Genomic DNA, 14,537 nt, shown 5'->3' with positions numbered 1-14,537 from the left:
GTTGTCTTGGAGAATTAGCCAAAGGGCAGAAAGGGGGCTGGCCATTCCTGGAGGCAGAAGAGCAGTTGAGATGGAAAGGGCCCTGGGTGGGCCTGGAGAGCTGAGAAGCCACGGTCTGTGTTAATGTGGAAGTGATGAGATGAGGTTAGCCTGGCGCCAAGATTTGAAGGGCGTTGTATTGCCACATGGAGTTTAGACTTTACCCTGTCGGTCTACTGGCACCCAAGGCATCTGTTTAATTAATTACTTTGTGGAGTTAGAAAATCAAAGTGCTCATTATAAGCATAGTGTGTTGGATGTCAATTTCAATAACACTTTGTGCACCCATTATGTGCCAGGGAGGATGCCAGCCACCCGAAATATGAAGATGGAACATGTGGATATGGAAACTGCCTATCAGGTCTTGGGTAAATAGGAAGACTTATGTGTGGAAGTCATCTCCGAGCATGGGGAAGTGGCCCATAAATCAGCAGTGAGGCAAGGTAGAGGGGGAAGGATAGGAGACCTGACCTCAGAGGGAGGGACATGATTTAGAAACAGCATGGGGATTTAGAGAGTCGTCTGTGCAGTGTGGGAAGGCTGGGGCCTCCTCTTAATTCCCACTGGAAGCATGGGGCGGGGCAGGAGGAGTCCAGTTTCAGTTGTGGCAGAACTTAGATGAAAGTTCTTTGGGCTGAGATGTTTGAAACTTTATCTTGGGGGTAATATGGGGAACAACTGAAGAGTTTTGAACAGGGAATCTCAACTTGCATTTTTTTTTTTAATCTATCAGACGTCCATTTTTAACTCACATGACTGTGGAGATTAGGATGGGGTAAACCTAGAGATCCATTAGGAGGCTGTTGCAGTCATCCACGTGACGGATGAGGGGTAGATGAAAATGGCAGCAGTGCTGCCCTGCCTGGATAGCTCGGTTGGTTAGAGCGTCGTCCCGAAGTGCAGAGATAGTCTGTTCAATCCCCAGTTAGGGCACATACAGGAACAGGTGATGTTCCTCTCTCTCTCTTTTTCTCTCGCCCTCTCTCCCTCCCTTCCTCTCTCACAAAAAAAAAGAAAGAAAAAATTTTAAAAAGAGAAAGAAAATGCCTGACCTGTGGTGGCGCAATGGATAAAGCCTTGACCTGGAATGCTGAGGTTGCCGGTTCGAAACCCTGGGCTTGCCTGGTCAAGGCACATATGGGAGTTGATGCTTCCTGCTCCTCCTACTTCTCTCTCTCTCTCTCTCTCTCTCTCTCTCTCTCTCTTCTCTGAAATGAATAAATTAAATTAAAATAATTTTAAAAAAGAGAAAGAAAATAGTGTCAGTGGAGAGGAAGATAAATAGACTGACCTGGGGGAGGTTTAGCAGGTATAACTGGTAGATCCTGGCAACAGTTCAGATAAGGAAGGCAAGGGACAGGGATATGATCAAAACTAGCTCTTGTGCGGCCCAGAGAGTGGTAACCCAGTCACTGAAATGGGACCAACACAGGGAAGGAGCAGGTGCAAGGGCTTGATGAGTTCATTTGGGGCCAACTGATTTGAAGAGTGTGTAAGTCATTCCAATGAAGACATCCACTAGTCATTGAGACACAGGAATCTGGACCTCAGGAGGGAGTCCCAGGCTGAGTGAGATATGGATTTGGGAATCATAAAGCCTATAGATGTAACTTGATTACAGTGAAGGACATCACCCATGAAATTACAGAGCATGAGAAGAAAACAGAGAACAGGAGAACAACTTGCCCAGGAATCTGAGGAGGATCCAGAGTGAGCGGAAGAGCCAAGAGAGAGTGGGGTCAGGAAAGGAGTTTTGAGAAGAGAGTCATCTATAATCCATCAGAGGTCAAGCAATATGGGACTGCAAGCTAGCCACCAAATTTGACAATGGGAGATTATTGGTGACATTTTGGAGCCCAGGGAAGAGTAGTGCTTTTTTTTTTTTTTTTTTTTTGGTGACAGACAAAGGGACAGATAGGGACAGACAGACAGGAAGGGAGAGAGATGAGAAGCATCAATTCTTTGTTGCGGCACCTTAGTTTTTCATTGATTGTTTTCTCATATGTGCCTTGACAGGGGGTGGAGGGAAGGCTACAGAACACCGAGTGACCCCTTGCTCAAGCCAGTGACCTTGGGCTCAAGCTGGTGAGCTTTGCTTAAACCAGATGAGCCTGTGCTCAAGCTGGCGACCTCGGGGTCTCAAGCCAGTGTCTTCCGCATCCCAGTCGGAGGCTCTATCCAAGGCAGTGCTTTCAATTAAATGGAGAGAACCTGTTCTCGAATTATATACAAAACTGAGTTCAGTTTTTATTTCCACTCCTTTTTAGCTGTGAGGCCTTAAGTAAATGAACAAAGCTTTTTAAACCTGCAAATTGTGAATAATAATAACTACCTCATTGGGATATTTAGAGGATTAAACAAATAATGTATACAATATATATTATTATATATATGTGTGACAAGTTCTTAATAAACACTCAAAAAAGGTTAGTTTCTTTTCCTTGTATCATTCTCTCTTCCCTTCACCACAATATTTCCCCTTTAATCTTGGTAGTCAAGAAAAATGTTAGATACAGAATCTATCCCAGCAATCGACTCCTGAAATTGGCAATGTTCTCTCCTTTGCCCACTGTTTTCTTCTTTTTAATTCCTTTTAAAATTGTATTTAATGATTTTTTTTTTCAGTTCTCATAAAATCTTACTTTGAAGAACAGTTGAGATAAATAATAAGGGACTGGACAGTCCTGATTGAACATGACTGCTACCTTTTATGTCCCCAACCTCTCAAAACCTCACTGACCTAACACTAAATAAATATAAAAATACATTAAGTCACTAAAGTTCAGAGAAGGTAGCAAGGCAAGAGCAGATGAAAGTTCAACAAGTATTTGGACGGTAGAAGAGAGGTGACAGAATGTTATCTGGCTTGAAGCATTCTAAAAAATGACGAACAGCCTGACCAGGTGGTGGCACAGTGGATAGAGCGTCAAACTGGGATGTGGAGGACCCAGGTTCGAGACCCCGAGGTCGCCAGCTTGAGCGAGGGCTCATCTGGTTTGAGCAAAGCTCACCAGCTTGGACCCAAGGTCGCTGGCTCCAGCAAGGGGTCACTCGGTCTGCTGAAGGCTCATGGTCAAGGCATATATGAGAAAGCAATCAATGAACAACTAAGGTGTCGCAAGGCTCAACGAAAAACTGATGATTGATGCTTCTCATCTCTCCGTTCCTGTCTGTCTGTCCCTGTCTATCCCTCTCTCTGACTCTCTGTCTCTGTAAAAATTAATTAATTAATTAATTTTTAAAAATGACAAACAGAACCTTGGCTGGTGGCTCAGTGGATAGAGTGGCCGCCCAGCATATGGACGTTCCGTGTTTGATTCCTGGTCAGGGCACATAGGAGAAGCAACCATCTGCTTCTCTCCCTTACCATCTCTCCCTTCTCTCCCTCTACCCTCCTGCCGGCTTGATTGTTTCGAGCATGGCCTCAGGTGCTGAGGATGGCTCCTTTGTGAGCATTGGCCCCAGACAGAGTTGGGTTGCCCATTAGATCCTGGTCTGGGCGCATGCAGGAGTGTCTTATTAACTCACCTCCTCTCACTTTAAAAAATAAAAAGAGGCCCTGGCCGGTTGGCTCAGTGGTAGAGCATCGGCCTGGCATGCAGGAGTCTCAGGTTCGATTCCTGGCCAGGGCACACAGGAGAAGCGCCCATCTGCTTCTCCACCCCTCCCCCTCTCCTTCCTCTCTGTCTCTCTCTTCCCCTCCTGCAGCCAAGGCTCCATTGGAGCAAAGATGGCCAGGGTGCTGAGGATGGCTCTGTGGCCTCTGCCTCAGGCGCTGGAATGGCTCTGGTCGCAACAGAGCGACGCCCCAAGATGGGCAGAGCATTGCCCCCTGGTGGGCGTGCGGGGTGGATCCCAGTTGGGCGCATGCGGGAGTCTGTCTGACTGCCTCCCTATTTCCAGCTTCAGAAAAATACAAAGAAAAGAAAAAAATAAAAATAAATAAAAAAAATAAAAGATAAACTGGCCCTGGCAAGTTAGCTCCGTCAGTTAAGAGCATGGTCCCCAAACAATAAGGTTGCGGATTCAGTCTCCGGTCAGGGCACACACAGGAAGCAACAACAACAACAACAGAAAAAGCACTACTGAGTAGAACAACAAATGCTTCCCTTCCCCCTCCCCTCTCCCTCCCTTCCTCTCTCTGTCTCTCTAAAAATTAATAAAAATGTCCTGGCCAGATGGCTCAGTTGGTTGGAGTGTCATCCCAGAGCATGGAGATTGCCTTACGAAGGAAAGGAGGGAGGAAGGATGGACAAACTGCCAGCAGGGTTGATTACCAACCAGAAGCTAGTCAGTTCACCCAGTTTAACCTCCAAGAGGCTTACTATTTGGAAGCACGAGTTGCCACAGAAGTCAGAAATGAGGTATGGAGCCAAACATGGGGACTGGCTAAAGTCTGTGTGGAGAGCACTTTGCCCCCAGCCTAGAACTTTCTCAACAGCCAAACAACTACTGTAAACTCTCTTGCTGCATAAGGAGAAAGGAAAAGGAACTCTGGAGGCCTGTCCATATTCAGGGACCTCAGGCATAGTTTTAAGGGCAGGGATGAGATATAGGGTGGAAAACTGAGCGATGGAGGGAAGGCTGCACACAGGCCCTACCCCCCCCCCCCGGTGCCAGTGGCCAGGTATTTATCAACCCTACCTTCTCACCCTCCCTGGGAAAATAGAAAAAGCATCTCTGGAAGCTCTGAGGACCCCAGAAGGAAAAAACAAACAAACCTTACATTAAAAAAAAAAAGCCTAGCGTGCGGAGGACCCGAGTTCGATTCCCGGCCAGGGCACATAGGAGAAGCGCCCATTTGCTTCTCCACCCCTCCAGCGCACTTTCCTCTCTGTCTCTCTCTTCCCCTCCCGCAGCCAAGGCTCCATTGGAGCAAAGATGGCCCGGGCGCTGGGGATGGCTCTGTGGCCTCTGCCTCAGGTGCTAGAGTGGCTCTGGTCGCAACATGGCGACGCCCAGGATGGGCAGAACATCGCCCCCTGGTGGGCGTGCGGGGTGGATCCCGGTCGGGCGCATGCGGGAGTCTGTCTGACTGTCTCTCCCTGTTTCCAGCTTCAGAAAAATGAAAAAATAAAAAAAATAAAAAAATAAAAAATAAAAAAAACCCAAAAACCTACACTGACTGACATTTATGAGTTCCTCAGTGAAAAGACTAATTGTTAACTGATAAATTTCTAAAAACTGAAAGTCACAGCACCTGATCAAAAAGAGCCCACCAAGGGGTCTTGGCCAGATTGCCCAGTGGATAGGGCACCATCCTGGTTTACCGAGGTCACAGATTCCATTCCCAGTTAGGGCACACACGACAATTCTCTCCCTCTCTCACTTCCCCCCACCTCAAATCAATGTAAAAGTTAAAAAAAAAAAAGTCCATGCTCCAACAAGTCCACCAAAAGCCTAGTATAATAAATGAAAAGCCCTGCACCAAGGCCTATCATACAATTTCAATAGAGGTTTTAAAAGCATCAAGAGTGAAAAAACAAGCCATAGATAGGCAAAGGCACAGGAACAGAATGAAGTCAGACTTCTCAGCAGTGATACTGGGGAGGCTCAATCCCAGGGAAGCTGATTTTTTTTTTCTTCTTCATCTTTTTCCAAGTGAGAGAAGGAGAGGTAGAGAGACAAACTCCCACATGCGCCCTGACTAGAATCCACCCAGCAACACCCGTCTGGGGTCAAAGCTCTGCCCATTTGGAGCCATGCTCACAACTGAGCTATTTTTAGTGCCTGAGGTGTTTAGAATACTAAATAATTAGAAAAAGAAATTAACTCCAGGTAAAACCAATTTATGAGAGAAAGAAAAGTGATAGGTTACAGCTTGAGTACACAATCTTTATTTACTTGGCCAATAATGTAAACACTAACTTGTTTTTTCATTGATTTGAAAGAGAGAGAGAGGAAGAGGGGAAGGGAGAGAGAGAAAATCATCAACTCATTGTTCCACTTGGCTGTGAACTCATTGGTTGCTTCTCATATGTGCCCTGACTGGGGATCAAACCCACCTATGACTTCAACATGTCTGAACAACACTATCCACTGAGCAACCCAGCCAGGACCCTACAAACACTTAACTATTCATTTAACTATAAATTGTTGAAAACTATAGTATTGTGAGGATAAGGTGGTAGAAATAGGGGTATGAGTGATGCAAGAGAGCTAATTCCTCAACTGCCAGAATATACCTATTGTCTAACCTTGGTAAGTCAAATAATAGTAATGTACTGGTTTGTTTTGCTAGGGCTCCCGTAACAAAGTACCTCAGACTGGGTGGCTTAAACAATAGACACTTATCTCACAGTTCTGGAAGCTCGGATCAAGGTGCTGGACATAAGGTGTTACGGTTGGTTTCTTCTGTGGCTGCCCTCCTTGGCTTATAGGTGGCTGACTCCTGTTGTCTTCATCTGGTCTTCCCTCTGTATGTGTCTGTGCCCTAATCTTTCATAAGGACACAAATTATATAAGATTAGGGTCCACCCTAATGACCTCATTTTAACCTAATTACCTCTTTAAAGACCCTAGCTCGAAATACATTCACATTCTGAGGTACTGGGGGTTAGGGGGCGAAGGGGACACAATTCCCCTCATAGCAAGTAGTATAAACTCATTATTTGGAAATGTACAGGTAAACACCAGAAGAAATAACCAAAAGAATTGAAAGTGGCTGCCTCTAGAATGAGACCGGAGGATGTCAAGGGATGTGGCAGGTACTATTGATCTTTCACTGAATAGCAAGTAGAAAGCTGGACCTTGAGCCCGGCCTGGATCAGATCTCATGTTCTTCCACTCTAGCACCAGAGCTGGGTTCCTCTAGGGCCCTGGCAGCGCCGTGTCCACCTCCGCATCTCCCATAGCACCTCTCTGTGCCACATGGTGGGTCTTCACCACATAGTCACTGACTTAGAGCTGTGTCACTGTGACCTTCAATGCTGCCATTTGTTGGTTTTCTTTTCTGTTTGAAAAAAGAAGAAGGGGAAGACAGGTCCAAGGAAACCTCGAATGGCCCTAATATGAAATATCCAGCTGAAAGTTTCCTACCCTTGGTGTCCTAGAATTGCTGTGTGCATCCCCAATAGCACTTTGAGTTTTGATCCTAGAATGGGTCCATCCACAGCAGGGCAGGGGCACGGGGTGCTTTTCTGCCTGATTAAGCTGATGGTGGTATGTCAACCCCTCCTCCCTGGGGTCCAGAACAGTCACTCATCCCCATCTTCTTGAGGCCAGTTAGGCTGTTGAAGATGGCCACGGGCTCGGAGAGTTATTCTCAGACTTTGAGCTGTAGTATTATTCACAGTGATTGATGCATGATCCCATGAAGGGTTTTGGCCATTTTTGTGTTTAGGTTGATGCACAGTTACTCATCTGGCTGTTCAGGCTGACAGGATTTCGTGGTTGTCTATCCCAGAGGCTGTGTTGTGCCCTTCCTAGAAGCACACATCCAGTGTCCTCTGGGGAGCAGAGGAGGTTGGTGTGTATGTATGTCTGTCTCAGCATGCTTCAGATTATTGCTTCCTAATAAAATTCTGATAGCTGGGCCCCATCAATATCTCAAATACATGTGAGGAAACGTTAATTTAGAATCAATTTTAGGATGTTTCAGACTGTAAAGTCCTTTTAACTAGATCTCTGGCAAAGATGTAGAAGCACTTTATGGGACTGTAAATTTCATGTTGAACCCGTCTTCGTGAAATACACATCTCCCCTACACACAAGCTGTTCTCTCCATATCAATCATGGCCACTGCAAGTAATGTTTCACAAATATTCTGTAAATCACAGAAAACCCCATGATAATGTGAAATATGACTTTCACTTGTCTGTTAGACAAAAGAATCACACATGCCTCTCTCCCATCAGCACTAACATTTGTTATGGATAATAACACTTTCAATCACAACTATTTTTGGAAAACGGGTTTATTTTAAACCTTCCCTCCCCCCACCGAAAACACTCTCCCAAGGACACAGGCTCCTACAAACCACAGCCCATTAATCCAACTATGGAATGGAAACTTTTTCTTCCCACTAACTTTTTTCTTTTAAGTTGTTTTTAAGAGAGTTAGTACAAAAGCCCAAGGTACAAGACTAAGGAGTACTTTACCTTGGCTTATTGGCATAAGAGAGGGCCAGGTCTCTAAAGACCCCAAGCGCCAGCCAGGTAGCTCAAATGGTTAGAGCAGCATCCTGATACGCAAAGGTTGCAGGTTTGATTCTCGTCAGAGCACATACAAGAATCAACCAATGGCCTGACCAAGTGGTGGCGCAATGGATAGAGCATCAGACTGGGATGCCGAGGACCCAGGTTCGAGACCCCGAGGTCGCAGCTTGAGCACGGGCTCATTTGGTTTGAGCAAAAGCTCACCAACTTGGACCCAAGTTCGCTGGCTCGAGCAAGGGGTTACTCGGTCTGCTGAAGGCCCACGGTCAAGGCACATATGAAAAAGCAAGCAATGAACAACTAAGGTGTTGCAATGCGCAACGAAAAACTAATGATTGATGCTTCTCATCTCTCCATTCTTGTCTGTCTGTCCCTGTCTATCGCTCTCTCTGACTCTCTCTCTGTCTCTGTAAAAAAAAAAAATAATAATCAACCAATGAATTCATAAATAAGTGGAACAACAAATCCATATTTCTCTCTTTCTCCCTTCCTTCTCTTTCTCTAAAATCAATAAATTAAAAAATTAAAAATAAGCATGGTCGGTTGGCTCAGTGGTAGAGCATCGGCCCAGCATGTAGAAGTCCTGGGTTCAATTCCCGGCCAGGGCACACAGGAGAAGCCCCCATCTGCTTCTCCACCCTTCCCCCTCTCCTTTCTCTCTATCTCTCTCTTCCCCTCCCGCAGACAAGGCTCCATTGGTGCAAAGTTGGCCCAGGCACGGAGGATGGCTCTGTGGCCTCTGCCCCAGGTGCTAGAATGGCATTGGTTGCAACGGAGAAACCTCCCAGATGGGCAGAGCATCGCCCCCTTGATGGGCATGCCGGGTGAATTCCAGTCAGGCACATGTGGGAGTCTGTCATCTCTCTGCTTCCCTGATTCTCACTTCAGAAAAATACCCCCCAAAATAAATAAATAATAAATAAAAATAAAGTAAATAAATAATTTTTTTAAAGACCCCAAATCTCTGAGCCTGTGTGAAGTGAGGGGGGAGAGAGGCACAGGTATTTAGCAAGTGTCTTCATCTTGGCTGGAGCCTGTGGTCCTCTTAGTTGCTAGCATCAGCAGAGAAGCCAAAGGGCTGAAGTTTTAGCCCTTAAACTTGAGGCAAACATTTCCTACCTTGATATTCTTTTTTTTTTTTTTTTTTTTTTTACAGAGACAGATAGTCAGAGAGAGGGATAAACAGGGACAGACAGACAGGAACGGAGAGATGAGAAACATCAATCATTAGTTTTTCGTTGCGCATTGCAACACCTTAATTGTTCATTGATTGCTTTCTCATATGTGCCTTGACCGCGGGCCTTCAGCAGACTGAGTAACCCCTTGCTCGAGCCAGCAACCTTGGGCTCAAGCTGGTGATCTTTTGCTCAAACCAGATGAGCCCGCACTCAAGCTGGCGACCTCGAGGTCTCAAACCTGGGTCTTCCGCATCCCAGTCTGATGCTCTATCCACTGCGCCACCGCCCAGTCAGGCCTACCTTGATATTCTTAATATTCCATTACAACACAACTGGATCTTCCCTGTTCGAGTAGCAAGTGACCAGTCATAGAGGTATATTTTGAATGTCACCATATCCATTTGGGTAACAGTGGCTCCCTGCTTCCAGTTGATTGCTAGAAAAGCAAAATCCCTCGAGTAACCCACAGGACTTGAATGGTTCTTAACATTTTGGTAACCTGGCTGTTTTCCTTCCCTCTGCAGCCAACTTCAGGATTGATTGATCATGACTTCTATAAAGGAGCAGGCAGCAATTAGCCGGCTTTTGAGTTTTTTACAGGATTGGGACAATGCTGGAAAAGCCACCAGGAGTAACATCCTCAACAATTTCATTAAAACCAACCAAGGCAAGACTGCCCCTGAACTAGAGCAGGAGTTTTCTCAGGGGGCCAGCTTGTTCCTGGCACGCTTGACCACCTGGCTGAGACTCACGTATCCTTTGCTGAACAAGGGGGAAAACAGGCCATCTTCAAAAGAAAAAAGGAGAGATCATTGAGGGAACTCTTCTCTCCATTCTAAGATTTTAGAACAGAACATACGGTGGTCAAAATATTATCCCAGAGTTAAGAACTCCCTCAACTTCTCGCCTTTCCAAATGGTAAATATATCCTCGTTCTCAGTCCTAACCTTTTTTGTGCCCATCAGAGTTGAGGTTGGTATTCCTTCTGTCTAGAACGAATCCTCTGTTGGTATTACCCTTGAATCCCCTCCCGTGTCCTTAGAGACGTTATTCTTACTCTCCTGTGCCTCAACTTTGCTTCATTACCATCTTTTTTCATCAGTGTTTATATCTGCTCAGATCTCTTCTACCTTATTAAATCCCTATCTCAAACTATGTTTCTCCAGCTCTTGTACTTCATGAAGCTTCTAGAAAAGGTTATTGGTCTCTATGTCCACTTCTTCACCTCTCTTTTCTCTTCCACCCACTGCGGTCTGACTTCTGTCCCCTCCACTCCACTAGGACTTGCCAGAGTTACCAATGATTGTTTGTTTTACAGAGACAGAGAGTGAGTCAGAGAGAGGGATAGACAGGGACAGACAGACAGGAACGGAGAGAGATGAGAAGCATCAATCATTAGTTTTTCATTGCGCATTGCAACACCTTAGTTGTTCATTGATTGCTTTCTCATATGTGCCTTGACCGCGGGCCTTCAGCAGACCGAGTAACCCCTTGCTGGAGCCAGCGACCTTGGGTCCAAGCTGGTGGGCTTTTCCTCAAACCAGATGAGCCCGCGCTCAAGCTGGCGACCTCGGGGTCTCGAACCTGGGTCCTCAGCATCCCAGTCCGACGCTCTATCCTTTGCGCCACCACCTGGTCAGGCCAGAGTTACCAATGATTATCTGTTGTTGCAAACCCAGTGACTACATTCTCAGTCTTTTTTTTTTTTTTTTTTTTTTTTTACAGAGACAGAGAGAGTCAGAGAGAGGGATAGATAGGGACACACAGACAGGAACGGAGAGAGATGAGAAGCATCAATCATCAGTTTTTCATTGCGGCACTTTAGTTGTTCATTGATTGCTTTCTCATATGTGCCTTGACCGTGGGGCTACAGCAGACCGAGTAACCCCTTGCTGGAGCCAGCGACCTTGAGTCCAAGCTGGTGAGCTTTGCTCAAACCAGATGAGCCATGCTCAAGCTGGCAACCTCGGGGTTTCGAACCTGGGTCCTCCGCAATCCAGTCGATGCTCTATTCACTGCACCACTGTCTGATCAGGACATTCTCAGTCTTTATATATGACCTCTCCATGGCATTTGTCTATCAGCCATTCCCACTTCTCAAAACACTCTTCCCTTGGCTTCTGTGATACCAATTCTCTTGGTTTTCTCCTTCCTTTCTGTTCATTCCATTTCTTCTTCAGCCATCCCTTAAATGTTGGCACTTCTTGGGACTCCATCCACCTCCCACTTCCACCTCCCTCTTCCACCTCCCTCTCTTCTGCTCACTCTCAGATTCTCCGAGTGATCTAATCCATTGTCATGATGTCAACACCATTCCAGTTTAAGGACTCTCAAATGTGTACCCTGCACACAGTTCTCTCTGGAATCTGAGCTCCATACCCATTTATACAATGACCATCTCCATTTAGATCATCCAGGATGAGGCTCATATTTCTAGCTTAGGGGAAACTAAGTAATTGGGGTGCCATTCAGTGAGAAGAGGATACATGTAGAGGAGCAAGTTTGGGGGGCAGATAAGTTTGGTTTGGGACATGTTGAGTTTGAGGTGCCTGTGCTCAGGAGCCCTACAGATAGATTGGAGCTGAAGATAGATTTGTCACCACCAAGGTTATAGTCTGAGTTCTGGGTAGATTTGAACATATTCCTCCTCTGTGCGCCCATAACACTCTATGGATTCATCTCAGACCCTTTTCTTAGATACATTTTTCTCCTTTCCTGGACCTTCCCCCCATCTCTAAACTCCCTCCTTTATTTGACTGATTTCTACTCCATTATTCGGGTCTCAATTTAAACATCACTTTCTCAGGAAGTCCTTTTTCCAGAGCCCAGACTAACTTGGGTTCCCTGCTATGTATCCTCATAGCACTTCTTCTATCTCAGTAGTCATGCCATTATTTTATTATATTCTTAATCTCTCTTCCCCTCGCTGGACTATAAACCCAGTGAGGGCCGGAATTGCATCTGCTCTACACATCTCTGTTTCTAACACCTAGCACACTGTCTGGCACACAGTGGGTCTTAATATATGTTTGCTAACTAAAGGAAAGAGTGAGCCAGAGAGTCTGCAGCTACACAGAACTGAAGGCTTCAGTAAACACAGCTCTTTTTTTCTTACAGTTAAGTCACTAATGAGATTATTAATCAGACTTAGGCCTGGAACACAAGCCAAAGGGAATACCACTGAGCAAATAATCACTAGGTTGACCACAATGCTCTCAGATATTAGTGTCCATGAAAGAGGTTGGAAATGCAGATTGCCAGTGTGTCCCCCTACCGCCACCCCAAGGTCCCGATGTAGCAGAATCAGGGAGGATCCCTGGGCTCCTTATTTCTCATGAGCATTCTGGGTGACTCTGATGCGGTGGTTCACAGGTGGTGCTTTGAGAAACATCAGTACCTGTAATCTGGCTTTGTCCCCACAACTCACGACACTAACCTCACCAAGGTTATCAGCAACCTCTTTGACACCAAATCTAGAGTACTCTTTTTCCTCCTTATCTACTTGATGTTTTCCATTTGACCACAGAATGGGGAGAGTGAGGCTGAATCGGACCTGTGCAGGTCACAGACTGTTTTTAACACCTTGATATAAATATTTTATCATGGATTTTCATATTAATTTTTATTTTTTAATAATGTATTGAAATAGGAGTTGATTACTGAGTCTTCTGGTGCCCCCTTACATTTTACACTGAGGGCCTGGCCCCAACCCTGCCTGACCACAGCCCTTTCCTACACTCCTCTCTCCTCTACCTTTATCCACTTCTGTTTCTCAGTCACTGTTGCAGGATTTTCCCACCCACCCCTAAATGACGGTGTTCCCAAAAATTCTGTATTCAGACCAGTTCTTTCTTCTCAGTCATCACACACCCTAAGTGCCAACAGAGTGCTTAATGAACAACTGAATGAGCCACACTTTTAATACACAGATGTACATTCAGTTTCTACACATGAAATTATACATGGCTTCCTAACTTTTTGTGACCTTGTCATACCACAGAGAAAATAGACCATAGTATTTTGAATCAGTGACCCTACTTCTCCTCCCCAGCCCTCCAGTTACAGTGGATTTTTAAGAAAAACAAATCAATATAACGTCATTATGTTTTACACAATTAACTACCACCTAATCCCACATAAGCCTCAAACCCCTTTTTTTAACCTTGAACTTCAAGAATATCTGAGTGAAACTAAGAATTTGTATATTATAATGACAAAATTACTAGTTACCATTTATTGAGTCTTTTTCTAGGCATTGAGTTATGTACTGTACAGATGTCCCACTTGAGCCTAACACCAAGCCCAATAAGTGATTGATGTTATCCCATTTCATAGATAAGAAAGATGAGCCTTCGGCCCTGGCCAGTTGGCTCAGTGGCAGAGCGTCAGCGCAGCGTGTGGATGTCCTGGATTTGATTCTCGGCCAGCGCACACAGAAGAAGCGCCCATCTGCTTCTTCACCCTTCCCCCTCTCCTTCCTCTCTATCTCTCTCTTCCCATCCCACAGCCAAGGCTCTATTGGAGCAAAGTAGGCCCAGGCACTGAGGATGGCTCCATGGCCTCCGTCTCAGGCGCTATAATGGCTCTGGCGCAACGGAGCAATGCCTCAGATGGGCTGAGCATCGCCCCCTGGTGGGCATGCCGGGTGAATCCCAATCGGGCACATGCAGGGCATCTGTCTTTCTGCCTCCCCGCTTCTCAGTTCAGAAAAAGAAGGAGGAGGAGGAGAAGAGGAAGAAAGATGAGCCTTTAAAATGTAATTTACAAGAAAAATTGGAAGAGGTAAGGTTTGACGGTTCTGTCTGGCCCAAAGCCCACATGCCACCCATTCTACTTCAGGGTCTCCCACCCCGTGCACAGTGCAGGTCCTCAGCTGCAACTCCAACACCATATAAGGAGATGCTCTGCATAAATAGCTCCACTCCCTCCACTGGCTACGGGCAAGATGATCTGGCAGTAAGAATTCAGACTCTGAGTTCAACTGCTTAGGTTCATATCCTGGTTCCATCAGTTAACAGTGGGACCTTGGACAGGTCATTAATCTGTCTGAGATGGTTTCCTCACAAAGTGAATGGAAATACTAATAGCACCCACTGCAGGGTGTGGTGAGCATTAAATGAGACAACGCAAGCAAAGTAGTTAGCACAGTGCCTGGCATACAATA

The 14,537-nt window shown here is 45.7% G+C and overlaps 1 protein-coding gene across 1 annotated transcript in view; it reads left to right on the top strand.

Moving 5' to 3' along the window:
- ARMH1 (armadillo like helical domain containing 1) overlaps positions 1-14,537 on the top strand; it is a 56,056-nt gene that overhangs the window by 6,282 nt on the left and 35,237 nt on the right. The window contains 1 exon segment of the mRNA XM_066269391.1: positions 9,898-10,125. Within this exon segment, the coding sequence (XP_066125488.1) occupies positions 9,920-10,125 (206 nt within the window). The 5' untranslated portion in view covers positions 9,898-9,919.

The sequence above is a fragment of the Saccopteryx bilineata genome, chromosome 3, assembly GCF_036850765.1.
Source record: "Saccopteryx bilineata isolate mSacBil1 chromosome 3, mSacBil1_pri_phased_curated, whole genome shotgun sequence".
Classification (NCBI taxonomy): domain Eukaryota; kingdom Metazoa; phylum Chordata; class Mammalia; order Chiroptera; family Emballonuridae; genus Saccopteryx; species Saccopteryx bilineata.
The sequence above is the reverse complement of the archived record's forward strand: the minus strand, read 5'-3'. Positions and strand labels throughout refer to the sequence as shown.